The sequence below is a fragment of the Babylonia areolata genome, chromosome 19 (assembly GCF_041734735.1).
Source record: "Babylonia areolata isolate BAREFJ2019XMU chromosome 19, ASM4173473v1, whole genome shotgun sequence".
NCBI classification, from domain to species: domain Eukaryota; kingdom Metazoa; phylum Mollusca; class Gastropoda; order Neogastropoda; family Buccinidae; genus Babylonia; species Babylonia areolata.
Window position 1 is genome coordinate 17,319,516 of NC_134894.1, and position 19,612 is coordinate 17,339,127.

At 40.4% G+C, this 19,612-nt stretch overlaps 1 protein-coding gene across 1 annotated transcript in view; it reads right to left on the bottom strand.

The window, feature by feature from the left end:
- Positions 1–920: 920 nt before the first annotated feature.
- LOC143293506 (uncharacterized) overlaps positions 921–19,612 on the bottom strand; it is a 109,142-nt gene continuing 90,450 nt past the window's right edge. Inside the window, exons 21-22 of the mRNA XM_076604407.1 lie at positions 14,901–15,418; positions 921–13,337 (exon numbers count right to left, since the gene is read on the bottom strand). Coding sequence (XP_076460522.1) covers positions 12,902–13,337; positions 14,901–15,418 — 954 coding nt within the window. The 3' untranslated portion in view covers positions 921–12,901. The remainder of the gene's footprint in view (positions 13,338–14,900; positions 15,419–19,612) is intronic.

Consider the following 19,612-nt stretch of genomic DNA (forward strand, 5'->3'; position numbering starts at 1 on the left):
TTGTATTCTGTTGTAGTTTTTGTTGCATTGTATTGTGTTGTGTTGTGTTGTGGTTGTGTTAACTTGTGTTGTACTTTAGTGTATTGTATTGTATTGTATGTTGTGTTGTTGTTTTTCTTGTGTTGTATTATTGTGTTGTCATTGTGTTTTGCTGCATTGGATTGTGTGGTATTGCATTGTATTTTTATGTTGTATTGTGTTGTATTGTACTTTAGCATATTGTATTGAATTCTGTTGTTTTGTGGGTTTTTGTTATTTTGTATTGCATTGTGTTGTATTATTGTGTTGTGTTGCATTGGATTGTGTTGTAGTACTGCATTGTATATTGTGTTGCATTGTATTGTAATGTTACATTTTTGTTACAACAGATTTCTCTGTGTGAAGCTGGAGTGTTTCTCTTTGGGGAGAGTGCGGTGCCATAGTGCATCGTGACCTTTTTTTTGTGTGTGTGTGTGTCTGTGTGTAATCTGTCTGTAAAACGGTAGATTTGTTTTACTAGCGAAATGGATTGTTGTTGTGGGTTCTTTCATGTGTGCTATGTGCTTGCTGTATGCAGGACCTTGGTTTATTGTCTCACCTGAAAGACTTGCTGCCATGCCACTACTCAAGATCCAATGGAGGGTGTAGTAAAAAAAAAAAAAAAAAAAAAAAATCCCTGCCAGGTGTGGGATTTGAACCTGAGGCCACCAGCTTCCTAGTCAGTCACATTGCCACTCGGCTACCCCAGTATGTGTGTGTGTGTGTGTGTGTGTAAAAATTTAGATTCTTATGAGCAAAACAAGACCTACCTTTACCTTTCCATAGGTAACTAAGCATTTATTTCTCATTACTTAAATGCATGCACACACACACACACACACACACAAACATGCACAACACATACTGAGCTTGACAGACATCAGTAAAAACAAACATACCCCTTATCTTTTATATTTATTGATCTTTTTCGATTATGTGTACTGTTAACAACAAACTGTACATAAAAGGTCAAGGTTAAACATAAGTTTACAGTAACAGAACACAAAAATATACCTTAAGCATATAAAAATTGAAAGGCCAAAAAGAATCGAGTTTTGAGAATAGAATGTGCACATACCTTCTACATACACACACATTGACTGACTATGAATACACACATGGAAAGCAAGGTCATGAGTTAACCAATGACAATGAAGAACTGACAAAGACATGTAATTGATCATTTAATCAGTTCACGAAGGGAACCGTGACACGCATGTTTCACAGTGACAGAACGATAAATTGAATCCGGGGAATGGGTCGGGGGTTCACAACAATGGAAAATTTAAGTGTTGAAGTGAAATCAAAATTTGACATACAAATGAAAAGATGGAATATTTAAAAGTGAAAAAAAAAAATGCTTACAACAAAACCGTGTCAGGTTTAACAAACAGCATGTAATAATAATGTTTTCAAATCAGATGTACACAGACGCTGAGCATTATCACTTCTGGAATAGTTTTTGTCTCGATCACAATCTATGCACATATGACACGCAACATCTCCATTCAGTGTGTACCAGTCTGCATATAAATGTAAAAAAAAAAGAAAAGAAAAAAAGAAAAAAGAAAGAAAAAAAAAAGAAAATCAGACATTGCATTCTCTCTCCTCTCACACACAGGCAGATTTGGACCCACACATAAATAAGCAATGCCACTGGACAACAAGATGGACATTAAACCATGTAGGGCAATACTTGAGAAGTAATGAAAATTGATCAGAATTTGAACAACTGTTCTGGGGGAAAAGGAGACTGCAGAAACCAGTGCTGGTGTCCCATCAATGCTTGTGTGGAAGGTGAAGCTGGACGACTTTGTCAGGACAAGATAGGATGAAGGTTGACTGGACAATGACTGCTTTTGGCCATAATGTCATCTTCATCTTGTATGACAGTGTTAAGTCACCATACCAATTTTCCTTGACTGAGGGGGTGGGGAAAGAAAGGAGTCTGCAAACAATATTTCTTGAAAGAAAAGGCAACTCATGGACATGTTAACATGCTGCACAAGCAAGCACCCAGTTTATTACGAGGAACATAATGCACAAGACTGCAGATAAAATGCACTGTCTTCACTACACTATGACAAAGTCTATCTCTAACAAACAAAGATGACTAAGTTTTATATTTGTACAAGCTAGCTTCAATTTCATGTAGTTGTTGTCAATGAACATACAAGATCAGTATATGATATGGGTGTAAAATTTCAAACATTCCTGACTTTTTATGTTTACGACACTTACAGACATCAGTTTGACATATCTCCACTGTCTTTTGCAGAAAGGAATCTGAACTGAATCCAAAGGAGTCTTTCAGACTATAAGCAGCCTGCAAACATCTAGATTTTTTTTAAAGAACATTTATAAAAGCATACCTGCTGTAACGAAGTGGTCTTTCACTTTTTGTGAAGTGTGTATGTTGCACAGATGCAGACAATTCACTGTCTGCACAACCTGTACAGCGTAACACCAGATACACACACACAAACACTGTGTGCCACTAAAGTCCAGAGCACAGACACAGAGTAAAGGACACTTTCTTCCCAGTTCCATGCTACTTACAATATGGCTGCCTTCACCCACTGGGATTCCTCCTCTCCACGAAAAGGGAGCGAGGAATTGTATTCATCAATGACAGAACCATTAACATGTCAAAAGAATGGATTCCTAAACAGTATCCTCTCCACGAAAAGGGAGCGAGGAATTGTATTCATCAATGACAGAACCATTAACATGTCAAAAGAATGGATTCCTAAACAGTATCCTCTCCACGAAAAGGGAGCAAGAAATTGTATTCATCAATGACAGAACCATTAACATGTCAAAAGAATGTATTCCTAAACAGTATCCTCTCCACAAAAAGGGGACGAGGAACTGTATTCATCTATTACAGAACCATGAACATGTTGAAAGAATGGATTACTAAACATACTATTTTCTCCACGAAAAGGGAACTTTCATCAATTACAGAACCATAAATGTGTTAAGAATGGCTTCCTGATAGAGTATCAAAGAACTAATCTTTAGAGTGCTTAAAACTATCTGATTGGATCAATTGATTCTGAAGCACTCTGTCCACAAAAAGTGTCAAAAAAGTCTACAAGCAGAAAATGTACTTCCCTACCCCATATTCTGATACTTGGAGGAAAAAAAAACCCACAAAAAACCACCACCACCATGAACACAGTATGTCAAAACAAAAACAGAAAAAGGTTGACCATAATCATACTTTAGATATAATAAACACAATTTAAAAAACAAACTGACACTAATAAAATATACAGATTTATCTTGTGGATAAAAGGAAAAAGGTTCTTGAAGATTCCTAGTATGACACAGAATATGGGATAATGGACCAAAAAGTTTTTAAAAGCCTATTTAAATTTGAAAACAATCCACATAAGGCTTTATTAATGAGAAAAAAACACGAGCATGAAGCAACAGACATATGATAGCTTCTTAATTATATGTACTTGATTTCAACTGAAAGAACACACTGAAGTGACGCACTGGAGCAAACAGTCAAGGAAAGATGCTTGCCATATTCGTTACAAACACAATGAACTATAAAAACTGTATCATTAGGAAGATTACTTGGCCATATTTGTTACAAACACACTGAACTATAAAACTATCATCATCATCATCATCTGTTCAGAACAAACCACCATGGACAAAGTGCTGCATTATTTGCTTTGAAAGTTCATTCTGGACGCCACTCTGACCACCACACTATCAAAATTCATGTTCATCCGAAGAATAAGTTAAGATTTTCCGTGTGTCAGGTACAAACAGTTTGATATGATGTATCGAAGGAACTGGATACAAGAAAATGATGAATAATTGTGGGAAGGAGTAGAGAGAAAAGAAGAAGAAAACATGGAAAACTGCATAAGCAATTTGTTTTTCTCTTGTGTGAAAAAATCGGTTTCCAAGGCAGTCACTGCTCAGAAAGGCTTGAAAGAAAAAAAGTAATCATAAAAAATGATAGCATTTGTTTCTCTTCAGAATCATCAAAGCATAGCTGCCCATGTCATCAGAAGAAAAGGAAAAAAGAAGAAAGAGAAACACTAGCAGTGCAACACTGATCCTTCTGTGTTCCACATGTGAACCAGTGTTTCACTTGATGTCAAAAAACAGGAAAAGAAATATTTAAGTGTACAGACGCACAACAAAAAGTCTATCGTATCAAAGACAATGTCATCTACTTCATAATCAATGAATAAGTAACCACTGAAATAACTTAAAAAGAAAATAAAAAATTCAGACTGGTCTTACAATAGATTAAAAAATGTTTACGGCATTGTCAAGGAGCATGACATGTCAGGCTTTCACACATTTTTTTCATTCTTTGTGAACAAGGATTCAGTTTTTGACAGTCCATTTGAAAACCATTCGACATCTTACCATGCACACGAAACAAAGTGGGTGGGAATGCAGACACTTGGAAAACAGCAATGAACATGAGTCTCGTCCTTTCTCTACCCTTTCTTTAATTCCAACGTTTTGTTCTTTCTCTACATTCTTCTTTCATTCCTTATTCTTTTTATGTTCCGCTGATTTCATCTTTAGGTACCATTTTTTATATGTGAGCTCTGATTTTATTTATTTATCTGTTTATTTTGAATTATGCATGCTTTTCCACCACACACATGCTGTGTCTTTCAGATATGTAAATACTCCTTATACTTTCAATATGGTTTTCATGTGTAGCTCTTTTGCTTCCAGACTAATTTTGTACACAATGTGTGTATCATCTACCCATTGCTGTCTTCTTCAAAAGTGCTGCATTTCAGATATACAATTACATTTTATACCAATTTCTTTTCTTTACCTAATTTGGTTTAGGGGTGGCGAATGTTGCTGAATAAATAGCAAAACTGCATTCCTGTGTTAATAGGATATAAACCTACACACACACACACACACACCCACACAAAATACCCAGTTTTGACACTGAACTATACAAGCCGTGCCTATCATTGCAGGAACTGTCAAAGAGCAAGTACTGTGCAGAAAACGCAAGGGAGAGAACAACAATGAATGCAGACTGGGGTTATACACCATGACCATGAACAAGGGAAACGCCGACACAATGGAGTCGCAGCGTCGTCATCGTCAACAACTTTGCTCGTCTGCTTGACAACGCTTCTTCTATACAGTTGGTTGAGCTCAAGTTTGCAAGCCAGGCACGGAAGTACAACAAGAGAGGGAGGGGAGGAAAAAAGAAAGTGCATAAACATGCACTGGTACAAAGACAACATACATGGCTAATGCCTGCACTGCATGTTTCGGGAGGAGAGAAACAACATGCACTAAAGTTTAATAAAAAAAAAAAAAAAAAATCAAAAACAAACATGGTATGAAGCAAAATTCAGAAATGAAAAGGGGGGAGGGGGTGGGGGCAACTTTTCTTCATACTCGACTAACAACAAGACAAACAGTATATTCATATGAACAAACAGAAAGGCGTTTAACAGTATACCCATCATTTCAGCACAAACTGAACAAACCATTCACTATTGCTTGATGCATTCAACACAACAGGTCCACCCATACCCCCCACCCCTTTCTTTTTTTTTTTTATATATATATTATTTTCAACAGGGGGTAACATCATACATTTCAAAACTGAAATGTTTTTATGGAATGAAGTAAGATTAAATTTATTATAAAAAAAATATTTAAAAAAAAATCGTCTGCCATAACACTTTGTGGAAAACAAAACAAAAACAAACAAAGTAACATTACCCTTGAAAAGTCTGGTTACAGCCTAAATTTGTTAAAGTTTATATATATAATCTGATGTGAATGTGTGAAACCGGAGTGGAGTGTTTGTTTCAGGTCTTCTTCAAACGTTCAAATTTTTTTTTTTCTTTCTATTTGTAAAATCAAATGATGAACCAACATTCCAGGTCTTATGTCACCAATGAAAACAGATGTTCTTTGTTCATCTCAATAAAAAGTGACACAATTTGTATGCCTAAATGAATTATAATTCACAAAGATGTATCCGACATAACAGCTAAGTAAAAACCTTGGGAAGTCTCAAAATTTATATTGTCTCAAGAACCTTTTTTTTTTCCCTTTTCATTGGATGTACTTATGATTCATTATATTTTCTATCATTTTTTGTTAGACAAGCCTTTTCTTTGGATGTAACTATTCATCTGTTTATATTTTCAATCACTTTTGTCTCTCTTTTTTTTTTCTTTTTAAAAATATTTTTCATATCTATCAGTAACATTTCAAAAATAGAGATGACACAGAGACAAGGAAATCAGGTCTTCAACAATGCTGTTTTCTCATGTGCAGCCAAGCAAGTTAACACTATTTTCTATCAATTTTAAAATTGGACATTACAATTTCAAGTAAACAAATCTTTACTAAGTCTGCTATATGTTCACCTACAGCAAGCAAAGTATCCTGATATTTAGCACCATTATCAGAAACATGAAGGTACTGCAAATCATTTGTCACTTTGTGATATTTTAGTAGAACTTTATCATTGTATCCAGAGTCGTTACTGTCTTCATCCTTCGTGAGGGCCTTTCATGATTTTTGTATACTGTGTGAACAACTCACATAGTCATATAACCTTGTATGTTCCTAAAATAATTCAGTGTAACATGAATGCATTTTTTTTTTTTCATAAGTTTCATTAGACCTGTAAACACATACTGATAAAGTTTGTCATCTTGAAATAAGTTTTTAAAATAATAATAAAGAAATGGAAAAACAAAAACCAAACAACCAAAAGAAAAAAACAAACTGCACACTCAAACACCCTGAAGCACGGTAAATCACAAAACGCCCAATGCGGAGCGCTCTCCAGGTGTGGTATCACAACTCTACTGAACCAAGCATGGAACCAGCTTCTATGGGGAGAATCACAAGCAGGAGCACAGGGACCACATCAGCATCAAACAATAGTCTGTCAACACAACCGTCTGTATGGAATAGAAAAAATGGAATTGATATAACAAGAAGCCATCTACACACACACACACACACACACTGGTGGCAGGCCATTGACTGAACATGCCTCTCGCATTTACCCGTGTAAACACATTTATCAAAATAAAAAAACCAAAAAAGAGTAGCTTCATGATTCACAAGAGTGGCTGGCTTCCGGTGAATCATTAAACATTGTTCCTGGAGCTACTGGACTGACACAATTTCAAACAGAAAGAGACAACAACAAAACGAAACAAACTGAACCCACCCCCCTCAACCCTCCAATCTCTCTCAAAAATCAACACCCCATCGACCACTGAAGACCAGCAGCAATGTTTTCTTTGTTTGCCATTTTGTGACATACCCAGCATTTCTATTCACACCCCCTCAGCGATGGGCAGGACACAAGAGGGACGAGGTGAGTCTCTTGGGACTCACCCCCTGTCTCCACTGTCCACCCCTCCCTTTCGCTGTCAGCAGGCTTTGATCAGGGGAGGGCACCCTGTCAATGTCATGGATTACCAGCAGCCGATGGATGTAACAAATCTATTCTGTCGTTGTTTTCTTCTTCTCTCCCTAAACTCTGAAGAGTCATTGGGGAGCCGCCCAGAACTGTTCACCAGATTCCTACGAGTCTGTTGGCTGTGTGTCAAAGCTGGGGATTTCACTGCAATGCATCTCATCGTTTCAAGGTTTCCAAGTGTGTAGACTGATCAATAAATGCAACACCACACCCGTTTAATAAAAAATGGAGCAGATACCTTGCATCTAATAATATCTTAAAAAGATGATAAATAGAAGAGAATTTCTTCAATGCTTACCAGCAAGTGATAATTTTTGTGTATAAGGCTTTCTTTGAAAACTGGCTTTTTTGTTTATCTTCCTTGATAAACCAGCTAGTTTAACTGATGAAATAGGAAATATTCCAATTAACTAACACTGTGCAAAATCACAATAAAAGCAAGACATGTAGTGTGGTACTACAGTCTTGATTACCCGGCTTTTAACACCGTCTTTAGTATGAATCTTTAAAAAAAGTATAAAATCCAGTCAAAAGCTTGACATCAATTATTTTCAGTGCACATAACTGCAGATTAAAAAGTCTGGAACCGATATTTACATTTTCACTACGAAAATTAAAATGTCCAGCAGGTAATCCAAGACAGTCTGCTGGTAATCCACAACACTTCAATCACAATCACTTCCAATAGCAGCAGCAGCAATGTTTGCCATTTTCGTCGCAAGGCAAGCGATCCGAGTGGAGAACATTCTAGAGCTAGGTTACAGCTGTACACATCCATCACCTGTCACAGTCACTGATCAGCGTGTGTGTTTCCACAGGCCATCTGTCAGCCACTCTCCTACCCTATCTCACAGACGACCACATCAACTGTACAAATCAACACTGGCACCCCCCTCTCTTGGACTCTGGTACATGCCCTTTAACTGTACAGATTGACTATCAGCGCCAACCTTCTCTATCATACGTTTGTACAGTCCTTGTTCATGCCTTCCTCTCTCTCTCTCTCTCTCTTCTCATACTTATCAACTGTACAGGACAGGACACTCGCCGAGTCAGGGTCTCTCGCATATCTATCAACTGTACAGTACAGTACACACTCTGAGTCAACTGGTCTCTCTCTCTCTCTCCCTTGTATCTACCAACTGTACAGCACAGTACACTCTTTCTCACATACCTTTCCACTGTACAGTGCAGGACAATACTCTCATATGCTACCACTGTACAAACTGTGATATCACTTAGCCTTACACTGTGCCCATACTGCCAGTGATGTCTGTACATGTACATTCTGTACACAGAGACTAAACAACACAAAACAGGCAACAGCCTCCATGTCGACAAACTGGGTAGAAAAACAGTTAACTTGTAGGGGCTTATGTAAATCCACAGAGGAAGGTTTGGGGTATACAAAAGCATATTTTTCTTTCTTTCTTTTGGTTTTTTTTTTTGTTATCGAGATCCATGTCATTTGAAATCTTGTTCCCAGCAAAAGATCTTTTCAAATATGTGTCAAAAGTATATCACATATATAGATATCATTTTCAAATAAAAACATTCTTTCTTTCTTTCCTTGCTTAAAAGCTGAGATTACTGCAGTTCTTGAAGTAGTTGACCGAATGATGACTCCACCATCAAACCCTCTCTCTTTCGCACCCCAAGGTTGTAAATTGTTCGACATCCTTCCTTGAACATACATCAACACACGCTGAACCCCCTAGCAAGGAGAAACGAAAACACAACCCTGTCCTGAACAATGCACAACACATGAATCATACTATACTGCAGAAAAACATGCAGAAAGGTCTTTAAAAAGTAAAAAAAACAAAAATGATGACAATCCACAGAAGTTCAACTGCAAAATATGATGAACCTTGGTTACAATATAAATTACAATAGTCAAGCCAGGTTACATCATATTTCAAATATAATCAGGTAAAAAAAAAAATTAAAAAAAAAAAAAGGGGGAATGGAGAAGGAGGTACACTCGACTCAAAATGTGTGATTCCATTCCATACTTGTTCTGCTTCATCAGTAATAATCATATGTACACAAACACGCACACACAGTGACACATGTACACACACAGACATACAAAGACACATATAAACACACAGTCACACACACACATGCATGATGACATACACACACATTCACAGTGACAAACACACATAAAACAAAGCGACATACATACACACACAAGCGTGAAATCACACACACACACACACAGAACATGGACACACTACGGCCGTCGGTAACGGCCGGCCCTGTGCCCATCTACCTTGTAGCACCTAGCAGGGAACCCAGTCGGTCACAATAACCAATACTCCACTGTCATGTGCACACAACACCAAAGAGCACCATGTTTGAACGTACGTACTAAGGACAAGATTTGTACAGGTGTGTACACTTGTTATAAAAAGAATGATCATCCACAGGTGAGTGATAATGCCGTGGACTGGTGTATATATATATAGAGAGAGAGAGAGAGAGAGAGAGAGTGTGTCGTGCACACTCATTGATCACTCTCTCATTGGTCCAGTCACTCTTTTAAGTTATACATCTTGAATTCCACAATGCCACTTTCATAAACAGAACTGAAACTTTGGTAAAGTGAACTCTTCTTTCCAGTCTGTTGGAATCTCTCGTAACATGATTGATGATAAATGGGTCATAGTAGCAGGCATATTAAAAAAAGAAAAAGAGAAAATCAAACACACCAACTTCCTATTCATACTCTGTGGTAATCTCAATTTCAGTTCAAAGCATGCTTACCCAATGTCAAAGTTGTTTTTTTCCCAAAGTAAATTACTTCTTTCCTCTGGCAAAGAAGTGACTGTAAATGAACACTCTGTGTGTGTGTGTGTGTGCTTTGGGACTGGGCCGTAGTTCGATTCTGATAAAAAGGAACTGCCAGAAAAGCGAGTGTACACCATTAATTAATCCATTATGTTCACCTTCCTTTGATCCTTTCTGACCCAAGTCATACATAGTTTTAAATGCATACCAGCCAGTTTGAATCCCAACCTGAACAAACCTTACCTTTCAGGTTTATTTTCTCCGATATCTTTGTGTCAAGCTTTTTCAAGTCCTCTTGAGACCTTCATCAGTATGTCTCACATGTATTTTTCTGTCAAGAAAAATATATCACTCAAATTTCTCAGATTTTCACCTTCTTCTCCCAGGGGAAAGCGAATGGTGACAATGCAGCGTCACCTGTTTTTTCTTCTTCTTTCTTTATGTAGATGTGTTTGCTTTACCACCAAAGTGGATTTTTATACCAAGTTTTGCTGGGATAACTCTTGTTGCTGTGGTTTTTTCATTCTTTGTTGTTGTTTTTTAATTACATGTGCTAACTGCATGCTGCACTGAATGACAAGCTCCCATACCACCACTCAAGGTCTAGTGCAGGGGGAAGAGTAAATATATTCTGGTCCGTATATTGGAATTGAATCCGTGGGCACTCACATCCTTGTCATGCACATTAACACTAGGTAACAGCTCCGTAACTGTTGATCGTCACAGTTTTTCACTGATTTAATACTGTTCATGTGAACACACTGTGATCATGTGAACACATGCTGACATGTTTTCATCCTGTACACACTTCACACTGGTTTATACAAGGTATCAGGATAATTTACCTGTGTTCAGTACACAGTATACATGATTGAGTTTTCCTTTGACTGGACAAACAAGATGAGCCACAGTCTTCCTCAAGCATTCTTTTTTTTTCTTTAAAAAAAAAAAAAATTTTTTTTAGCAATACATCTTGGCAATGGTGTCACTTGTCTTTCTCTCTTAACGACGGCTTTCCTCCCAGATGCATCACTTAATTTTCACCTTCATTATTTCAATTCTGTGTAACCAGCTGAACAGTCTGAAATCAAGAATTCCAAAACTCCTCAACACAGCTTAATGTGAATATTCACAAACGTTCAACTAAATTTAAAAAAGTCACTCATTTCACTTAAGCAAGGGTTTTGAGAAATAATATGCATGAATACATACTCAGAGAAAACGTTATAATGGTCTTTTTTTTCTTTTTTAACAGTTAAATATATGTACACACGTAGATACATACCACTTTATATAATACTTTTTAATAATATAAGCTGGAATCATGCAGGAAGGAATACATGAACATAGCTCCTTTGCTATGAATGATACCTTACAACGTGCATAAATAGAACAAGTGTCATCTTGACCTTTCTTCACAACTGCTCTCTTTGTTAAATAGTTCACAAACATACATCTAAAAAAGAAAACAATAATAGTAGCTGCTAACCTCATTACCAGTTCATTAAAAAGGAAAAAAAACAAAAACAAATCCCAAAACGACTGGGATCTCTGGAGCAGAAATCCCCTTTGTGAGGTGCAAGTTTACTGTGAGCTTTGAGCACGACACGACTGAGCGAAACGTGTACTGTCGAGAACACAAGTGTTCAGTTGTGTTAAAAAAAACCCCAAAAAACACAACAAACAAACGTCACGTGCTATTGGTCCCTCTGACTGGCAAGGGAAATAATCCTCACTGCATCAGTAGACTCTCATTGGTTCTCCGTTCCACCTTATGGCATGAAGTCAGTGTAATTATGGAAATAATGCGGCTGGCTCACGTCAGTTTCCGTTTTTCATTTCATTCAGTAACAACAATTACAGAGCCAGGTAATGTCCGAGTTCTCAAGAAACGTGAAATCAGGTAACAAGATTAATTAATTACCTCAATGACTTGTTTAAAAAAAACATGACAGTTCTGACTGGTGGTGGTAAAAAGGCATAAATATCAATGACAGACAGACAGACAAGAAAACACTTGAACAGTCATCATTTCAACAAAAGCCGGCCTGTCATAATAAAATATATATGCCTCATCTTTACATACATACATACACAGCATTTTTGATGAATATATATATACGTGTGTGTGTATGTGACTTTTCTAGAACCACACACAGACAGGGGTGGGTGGGTGGGTGGGAGGTTGACTAACAGGTGGAGACCTCCCCCCCACCCCACCCCACCATCCCCAACCCCACCCCCTTCCCATCCAACAGACACACACACAGGGGACATGCAGTTCCAGCCTGCAGTCCCCTTCCCACCACACGCTGACACGGACATCGCAGCGGAGGACCGGCATCTGAGTGGGTCAAGGTCAAGGAGTGGGAACGCTGTGCTGCTGAACACTTTGGCTGGTCTCTCCGGGGACGAACCACCATGCGCATACCACTGTACAGGAGTATCTCAACATTGCAAACTGAGGGGAGGACTGCTTCTGCTACTAAAATCCAGGCCCTGTTGACCACGATGTGAGTATTGAAAGAGGCTTTGTGTGTGTGTGTGTGAGTGTGTGTGTGTGTGTGTTGGTGTCTGTGCTGGTGTGTGTCAGTGCGAGCGCAGGCCGTGTCATACTTTGGCCGACCCCGGGTCCTGGTACCTCTGCATGGGTCTCTGAGCACCGCTGTAGCTGGAGTGGTGGGGAGGAGGAGGGGCATCCTGAAATCCCCCACCCCCCCTGGCCGCCTCGTCAAAGTACTGTCTCTGTCTCTCCACAAAAGAGTCCCTTTTTCCTGACCGACCCTCGTGCGGGCCCCCACCATAGTGAGACTCAAACTGCGACTCGTACAGGTCCTGCGGGTGGGTGTGAGGGGGAGGGGGGTGGTGGTGGTGGTGATGGTGGTGGTGGAGGAGGTGGGGGTCATAGCCGGACAGTGTGTGAGAGGGGGGATGGTGCGGTGGGGGGTAGCTGTGGGCAAGAGGCGGGTGGGCACCGGTGTCACTGCCCATGCTGCTGACGCTGGGGTAGGGGCTGCTCCGGTAGGCTTCGTTCTGCGGGCTGGGCCTGCAACCACACACACCATCATTTCACTTTGTTTCTTGAGAAGGCATCACTGCATCACTGGCAAACCAGTATACACTACTGACACATCTGCCGGGCAGATGTCTGACAAGCAGCATAACCCTACACACTAACTCCGGCCTTGAGTGCAGAGGGCAGAATACTTTACGCATGCATATATATATTTGTGTACTTATCAGAGTGGATTTCATCCACACAGAGGACAACACTGTTGTTGCCACTGGCTCCTTTTCAGAGCGCCAAGTGTGTGCTCCACATGTGACCCCGGTTTATCATCTCATCCAAATGACTAGATGCTCAGTTTGATTTTTCCAGTCAAACTTGGGAGAAAGGGCGAGAGCAAGAACTGAACCCAGACCCTCAAAGACACTGTATTGGAATATAAGCATCTTAATCATTCTACCACCTTCCTCCATCACAGCATCGCTGTCTTCAGGGAAGAAGATAAGGTAAAATAAGGTAAAGCAAGGTAAGGTAAGGTAAGATACACCTTTATTGTCTGTAAAACTCACAGAAATTTGTCTTTTGGTTTGAGTACACAAAACAATAAGCATAAAAAGTGCAATCACTTATAAAGTTATTGAACTTGACTGTTCATGTTCTAAAAGTGACTGCATTTTACACGTTAAGATACTGCATGCAAATATCACACAAAACCATAGATGCGTACACAGTTGCTGTATATGATGTTTTCAACATTTGTACACTTGCCACTCTGTGAACCCAAGATCAAAGATCTCGACAAATAAATGCACTAACTTGCCTTCAAAGAAACTGCAAGCACTGAGAAACAGTTACAAAGTAAAATCTTATCTATTCCTTCACTGGACTACACCTGCCTAAATCAAGACAGGAAAACATCTGTGCAACTGACTTAGTTTTCTTCTTGAATTGATGATCTTTGCACAGAATTAAAATTTCACCAAAGATTGCACGAATGACATTACACTTATCAAGCACTATCATCAAATTTTACTCACACATTTATACTTTGCCACTCTCTTTTGGACAGAAAGATCCTTCCACTTTTGTTCATGCAAGTGACAAAGCTAGTTCTGTATGTGTGTGTGTTGGGCTTCTGTCAATATAAGTGACAAAGTTAGTGGTAAAGTAGTTCAGTGCATGCATGCACATATGTCATTAGCATGTGTGTGAGCATATACAAGTGTGAGCATATGTGTGTGTGTAAGAGAACATGCATGTGTGTACGTGTATGTGAGAGTGAGCATGCATATGAGTGAACGTGTGTGTGTGTGAGACAGCATGTGTGCGTATGCACATGTGTCTGTATAAATGTGTGACTGATATAAGAAACGAAACGTTTTTCATTTGTGTGTGTGTGTGTGTGTGTGTGTGTGTGTGTGTGTGTGAGATATGCATGTGTGTGATCATGTATGTGGATAAACATGTGCACGCACGAGCATCTGAGCATGCTTGTGGGCAAGCGTGCATACATGCAAGTGCTTGAAAAAACACACACACCTGCAGCAAACGTACGCATTATCTCCCCTCACCAGTTCCTCCCACACACCGCACATTACTCACCGACTGTACTGGTGAGAGTAAGTGCCGCCCGCCTCTCCCCCTCCCCCCCTGTCGTACACGGCGAGGTGGGACCGTGGGTCGTGGCCCCCCATCTCCCCCCGCCGGGGGGGCGCCGGGTGGATTTCGGCGCGCAGGTTTTGCCGGTGCATCTCCGACCGGTGCTCCAGGGGGTCGTGACTCTCCAAGAGGCGGGGGTCGTGGTGCACGTCGGCCTGGTGACGGTGAACAACCTCCCCCCGCGGGCTGCGGTGAACCTCCACCAGGCGGGGGTCCAACTGAAGGTCCCCCCTCAGCCCCCCCCGCGGGGCATGGTGCAGCTCTGAGTCCGCGTAGCCCCCCTCCCCCATCCCCCGGGGGCTGTGGTAGTGGTGGTGGGGGGGCTCTTCGGCGCGGGGGTCGTAGCGGAGGGGGTCGTGGGAGGTGGGGGGGTGTGGGTCGTGGTGGATCTCGGCCTGCAGGTTGTAGTGGATGGGCTTCTGGGGCCGCGGGTTGTGGTGCACCTCCGCTGCCAGGGTGTACTGCAACAGGAACTCTCTACATAGCCTCTCTCAGACAGTGCGTACTGCAACAGGCACTCCCTACATAGCCTCTCTCAGACAGTGTGTACTGCAACAGGCACTCCCTACATAGCTTCTCTCAGACAGTGTGTACTGCAACAGGCACTCCCTACATAGCCTCTCTCAGACAGTGTGTACTGCAACAGGCACTCTCTACACAGCCTCTCTCAGACAGTGCGTACTGCAACAGGCACTCTCTACATAGCTTCTCTCAGTGCGTACTGCAACAGGCACTCCCTACATAGCCTCTCTCAGACAGTGCGTACCGCAACAGGCACTCCCTACATAGCCTCTCTCAGTGTGTACTGCAACAGGCACTCTCTACATAGCCTCTCTCAGACAGTGCGTACTGCAACAGGCACTCCCTACATAGCCTCTCTCAGACAGTGCGTACTGCAACAGGCACTCCCTACATAGCCTCTCTCAGACAGTGTGTACTGCAACAGGCACTCCCTACATAGCCTCTCTCAGACAGTGTGTACTGCAACAGGCACTCCCTACATAGCCTCTCTCAGACAGTGTGTACTGCAACAGGCACTCTCTACATAGCCTCTCTCAGACAGTGTGTACTGCAACAGGAACTCTCTACATAGCCTCTCTCATACACTGGTTCTCTCTCTCTCTCTTCAAACGCCAGATAAACAATCCCTAATATCGATTCTAGAGGATGGGTTCTTCTTCATCGTTCGTGGGCTGCAACTCCCACGTTCACTCGTATGTACATGATTGTGCTTCTACGTGTATGACCGTTTTTACCCCGCCATGTAGGCAGCCATACTCTGTTTTTTGGGGTGTGCATGCTGAGTATGTTCTTGTTTCCATAACCAACTGAATGCTGACATGGATAACAGGATCTTTAACGTGCGTATTTGATCTTCTGCTTACGTATACACACGAAGGGGGTTCAGGCACAAGCATGTCTGCACAAATGTTGACCTGGGAGATTGGAAAAATCTTCACCCTTTACCAACCAGGCACCATTACCGAGATTCTAACCCTGGACCCTCAGATTGTAAGTCCAACACTTTAACCTATCGGCTATTGCACCCATCCAAAGGAGGGACAAAAACAGAAATTGAGAATCAGTTTAAAACAGCCTCTACTCCCTGAATAACACCAAACAGACCATGGTTCTCTCAAAAGCCAGAAAATACATTCACGTCAGTTTACATTTGTTTCCACCATCTAGATTTTTCATCAAAATATAGAAACAAGCACGTAAAGAAAGCAATGGGGATTGACACCATGATATGCCAGAACACAATGGACTGGAAAATTACGCTAATTCACAGATCTAGACTACTTAAACTGGTTACACACTTTAACCACTATGTTCTCTATCACATTTCCATGACTGGCCTTGTCAACACATTAACTTCCCTGGCGCACAAGCAAAAATGGGACTTCCCATGAGAAAATTCAACACAGCTGATAAATGACAGGCACAAGTATGAGGAACAAAAACAGAAAAATTGACCCAGCTACATAATATTCCCTTGAACTGCAAACTTATCATGGCTCACCTTCCCACCCTTCACCACACACACACAAAGTTAAACTTAGGCATGCTGATCAATTGTGGTTTTTTTCATGTCAGGTTTGCACATGTATACACCATTCAAACAATACATTGCACACTGAACTTTATCAACCATGTTGTCTCTACCTGTATAGATTTCATTTAAACAAAGGAAAGTGTCCCTGCATAAATCAGTAAAAAGTAATGTTTTCCAAATCATATAAAGAATCATATTTATTTACTTTATTTAGCTCTATCAATATCATTTTTTGATTTAGATAAAAAACAACAACATATATATATACTTTTTCCTTTCTTTTTTTTTCCCTCAATGCCTAAGCACACTGGGTTACACTGCTGGTTAGTCATTTGTTCAGCAGATGTGGTGTAGCGTATATATGGATTCGTCCAATTGCAGTGACGCTCCTTGAGAAATTGAAACTGAAACTCCTTATGAAAGTATGTAATGCACAGCAATGCACGGGGCAGATGGTTGCTCTGTTCCTTGCCATGACTACCGGAAGAACAAGGATGTAATGTGCAAGTCAAGTTGTGTTGGTCCACATGAGGTATCACATAGTGGGGAGAGAGGGAGGAAAGTGGGTCACTCTTTGCCATCATGCCTGAGGAATAATGCTGGGTATGGACATGTGGCAAGATGCGCTCAGTGCTTTAGTATATGTGTGTGTGTGTGTGTGTGTGTGTGTGTGTGTGTGTGTGTGTGCATGCGTGCGTGCGTGTGTGTGTATGCATGCATGTGTGTGTGTGAATACGTGTGTGTGTGCGCACACACAAACTTTCATTCCAAGGGAAAGAGAAGGTTGTGTAAAAGGGCTATGACAGGAGCGAAAAGCGCCACACTCTGCTGAAGACCTTTCTATCGCCTCTACATCTAGTGAGGCACCTTTCTATCACCTCTATATCTAGTGAAGCACCTTTCTATCACCTCTACATCTAGTGAGGCACCTTTCTATCACCTCTACATCTAGTGAGGCACCTTTCTATCACCTCTACATCTAGTGAGGCACTGGCCTATCACCTCAACATCTAGTAAGGCACCTTTCTATCACCTCTACATCTAGTGAAGCACCTTTTCTATCACCTCTACATCTAGTGAGGCACTGGCCTATCACCTCAACATCTAGTAAGGCACCTTTCTATCACCTCTACATCTAGTGAAGCACCTTTCTATCACCTCTACATCTAGTGAGGCACTGGCCTATCAGCTGCACACAGTGAGCAGTCCTTACATGCCTCTGGCTCAAGTTACACAGGACCCTGATCTGTCTGTTCTGTCCCAGGATCTAGTGGGTGTGAGTGGGGACCAGTGCTGGTCTTTGAAAAGAAGGGTTCCCCCGTAGGTGTGACCTCACAAAATTCCATTCTTTCTTCAGGTCCTTTTCCAGACCACACTGAATGTCTTCCACACAAAACACAAAAGCCACACCAAAACAAACTTTTGTCTTCTACCACTGCTGATGAAAGAGCTCAGTGGATATCCCAGTATCTATGTTCAATTTCCATGATTTTTTTGTTTGTATCAATGTTCAATTTTCAATCCTCTTTTTATCATATTTATATATATTTTTTTAATCATTTCTTATATATATATATATATATATATATATATATATATATATATATATATATATATATATATATATGTATGTATAATAAATCAAGCCAGTTTGTTGAATGGCACTGGTCAAGGTTTTAATCTGAATTCCTGGATTTTCCCAGTCCTGGATGGTTCTCACATTTTTGCTAGAATTTTTTTTCCAGACTTCCAAAACTCTTCAAACCCTGTTTTACTGAAGGGGAAAAAAACCTGATGCGGTTGAGGGGAAAGAATATGATGCAGTTGTTAAATCAAGGCTACACACAACATCCAAAATGCAGGAGGGTACAGTAAAAACAAAAACAAAAAAACAAGCCATGTGAATGAAGAAACAGGCAGTATCCTATAAAGAGGAAAGATACATGGGTGGTGTCTTATGAACAGGTGGGTGGGTGAGAGGGTGGGGTGTGGGGGGTGGGGGGTTGTGGCGGCAAGCACACAGGCAGAAATCTTACACCACCTGACGTTGAACAGACTCCAGCTTCTGGCTGACCACAACACAAATGACTCATTCCACTGTGTGTGTGTTACTGTGTGTGTGTGTGTGTGTGTATTCTGCTTGTATACACACATATTTGAAAGTGTGTCAGTGACAGTTTGCATGTTTGGTAATCTGAATGTATGTATGTATATATATATATATATATATATATATATATATATATATATATATATATATATCTACAATACAATACAATACAATACATTCTTCCTTATTTTTTTCTCAGTGCATGATTTTTTTTCTATGAAAAAACCACAAGAAGCAGAGGAATGAAAACTTTTGGCTATAATAAAAAGAAAAAAACAAACCAAAAAAACACAAACTAAGAGGATGCAGCTAATACACTGATGCCCTCGACTGAGTGATATTATGGTACCATGAGATGACAAAGAAGATAAAGATTCACACAGAAACTTGCTTGGTTATACAAGCTAACCGCACAGTAACACTGGGGGCTAAGTCATTGCAGTCGGGGATAAAAAAAGCAACAACTTGCAGTTTTGGACACACACTCTG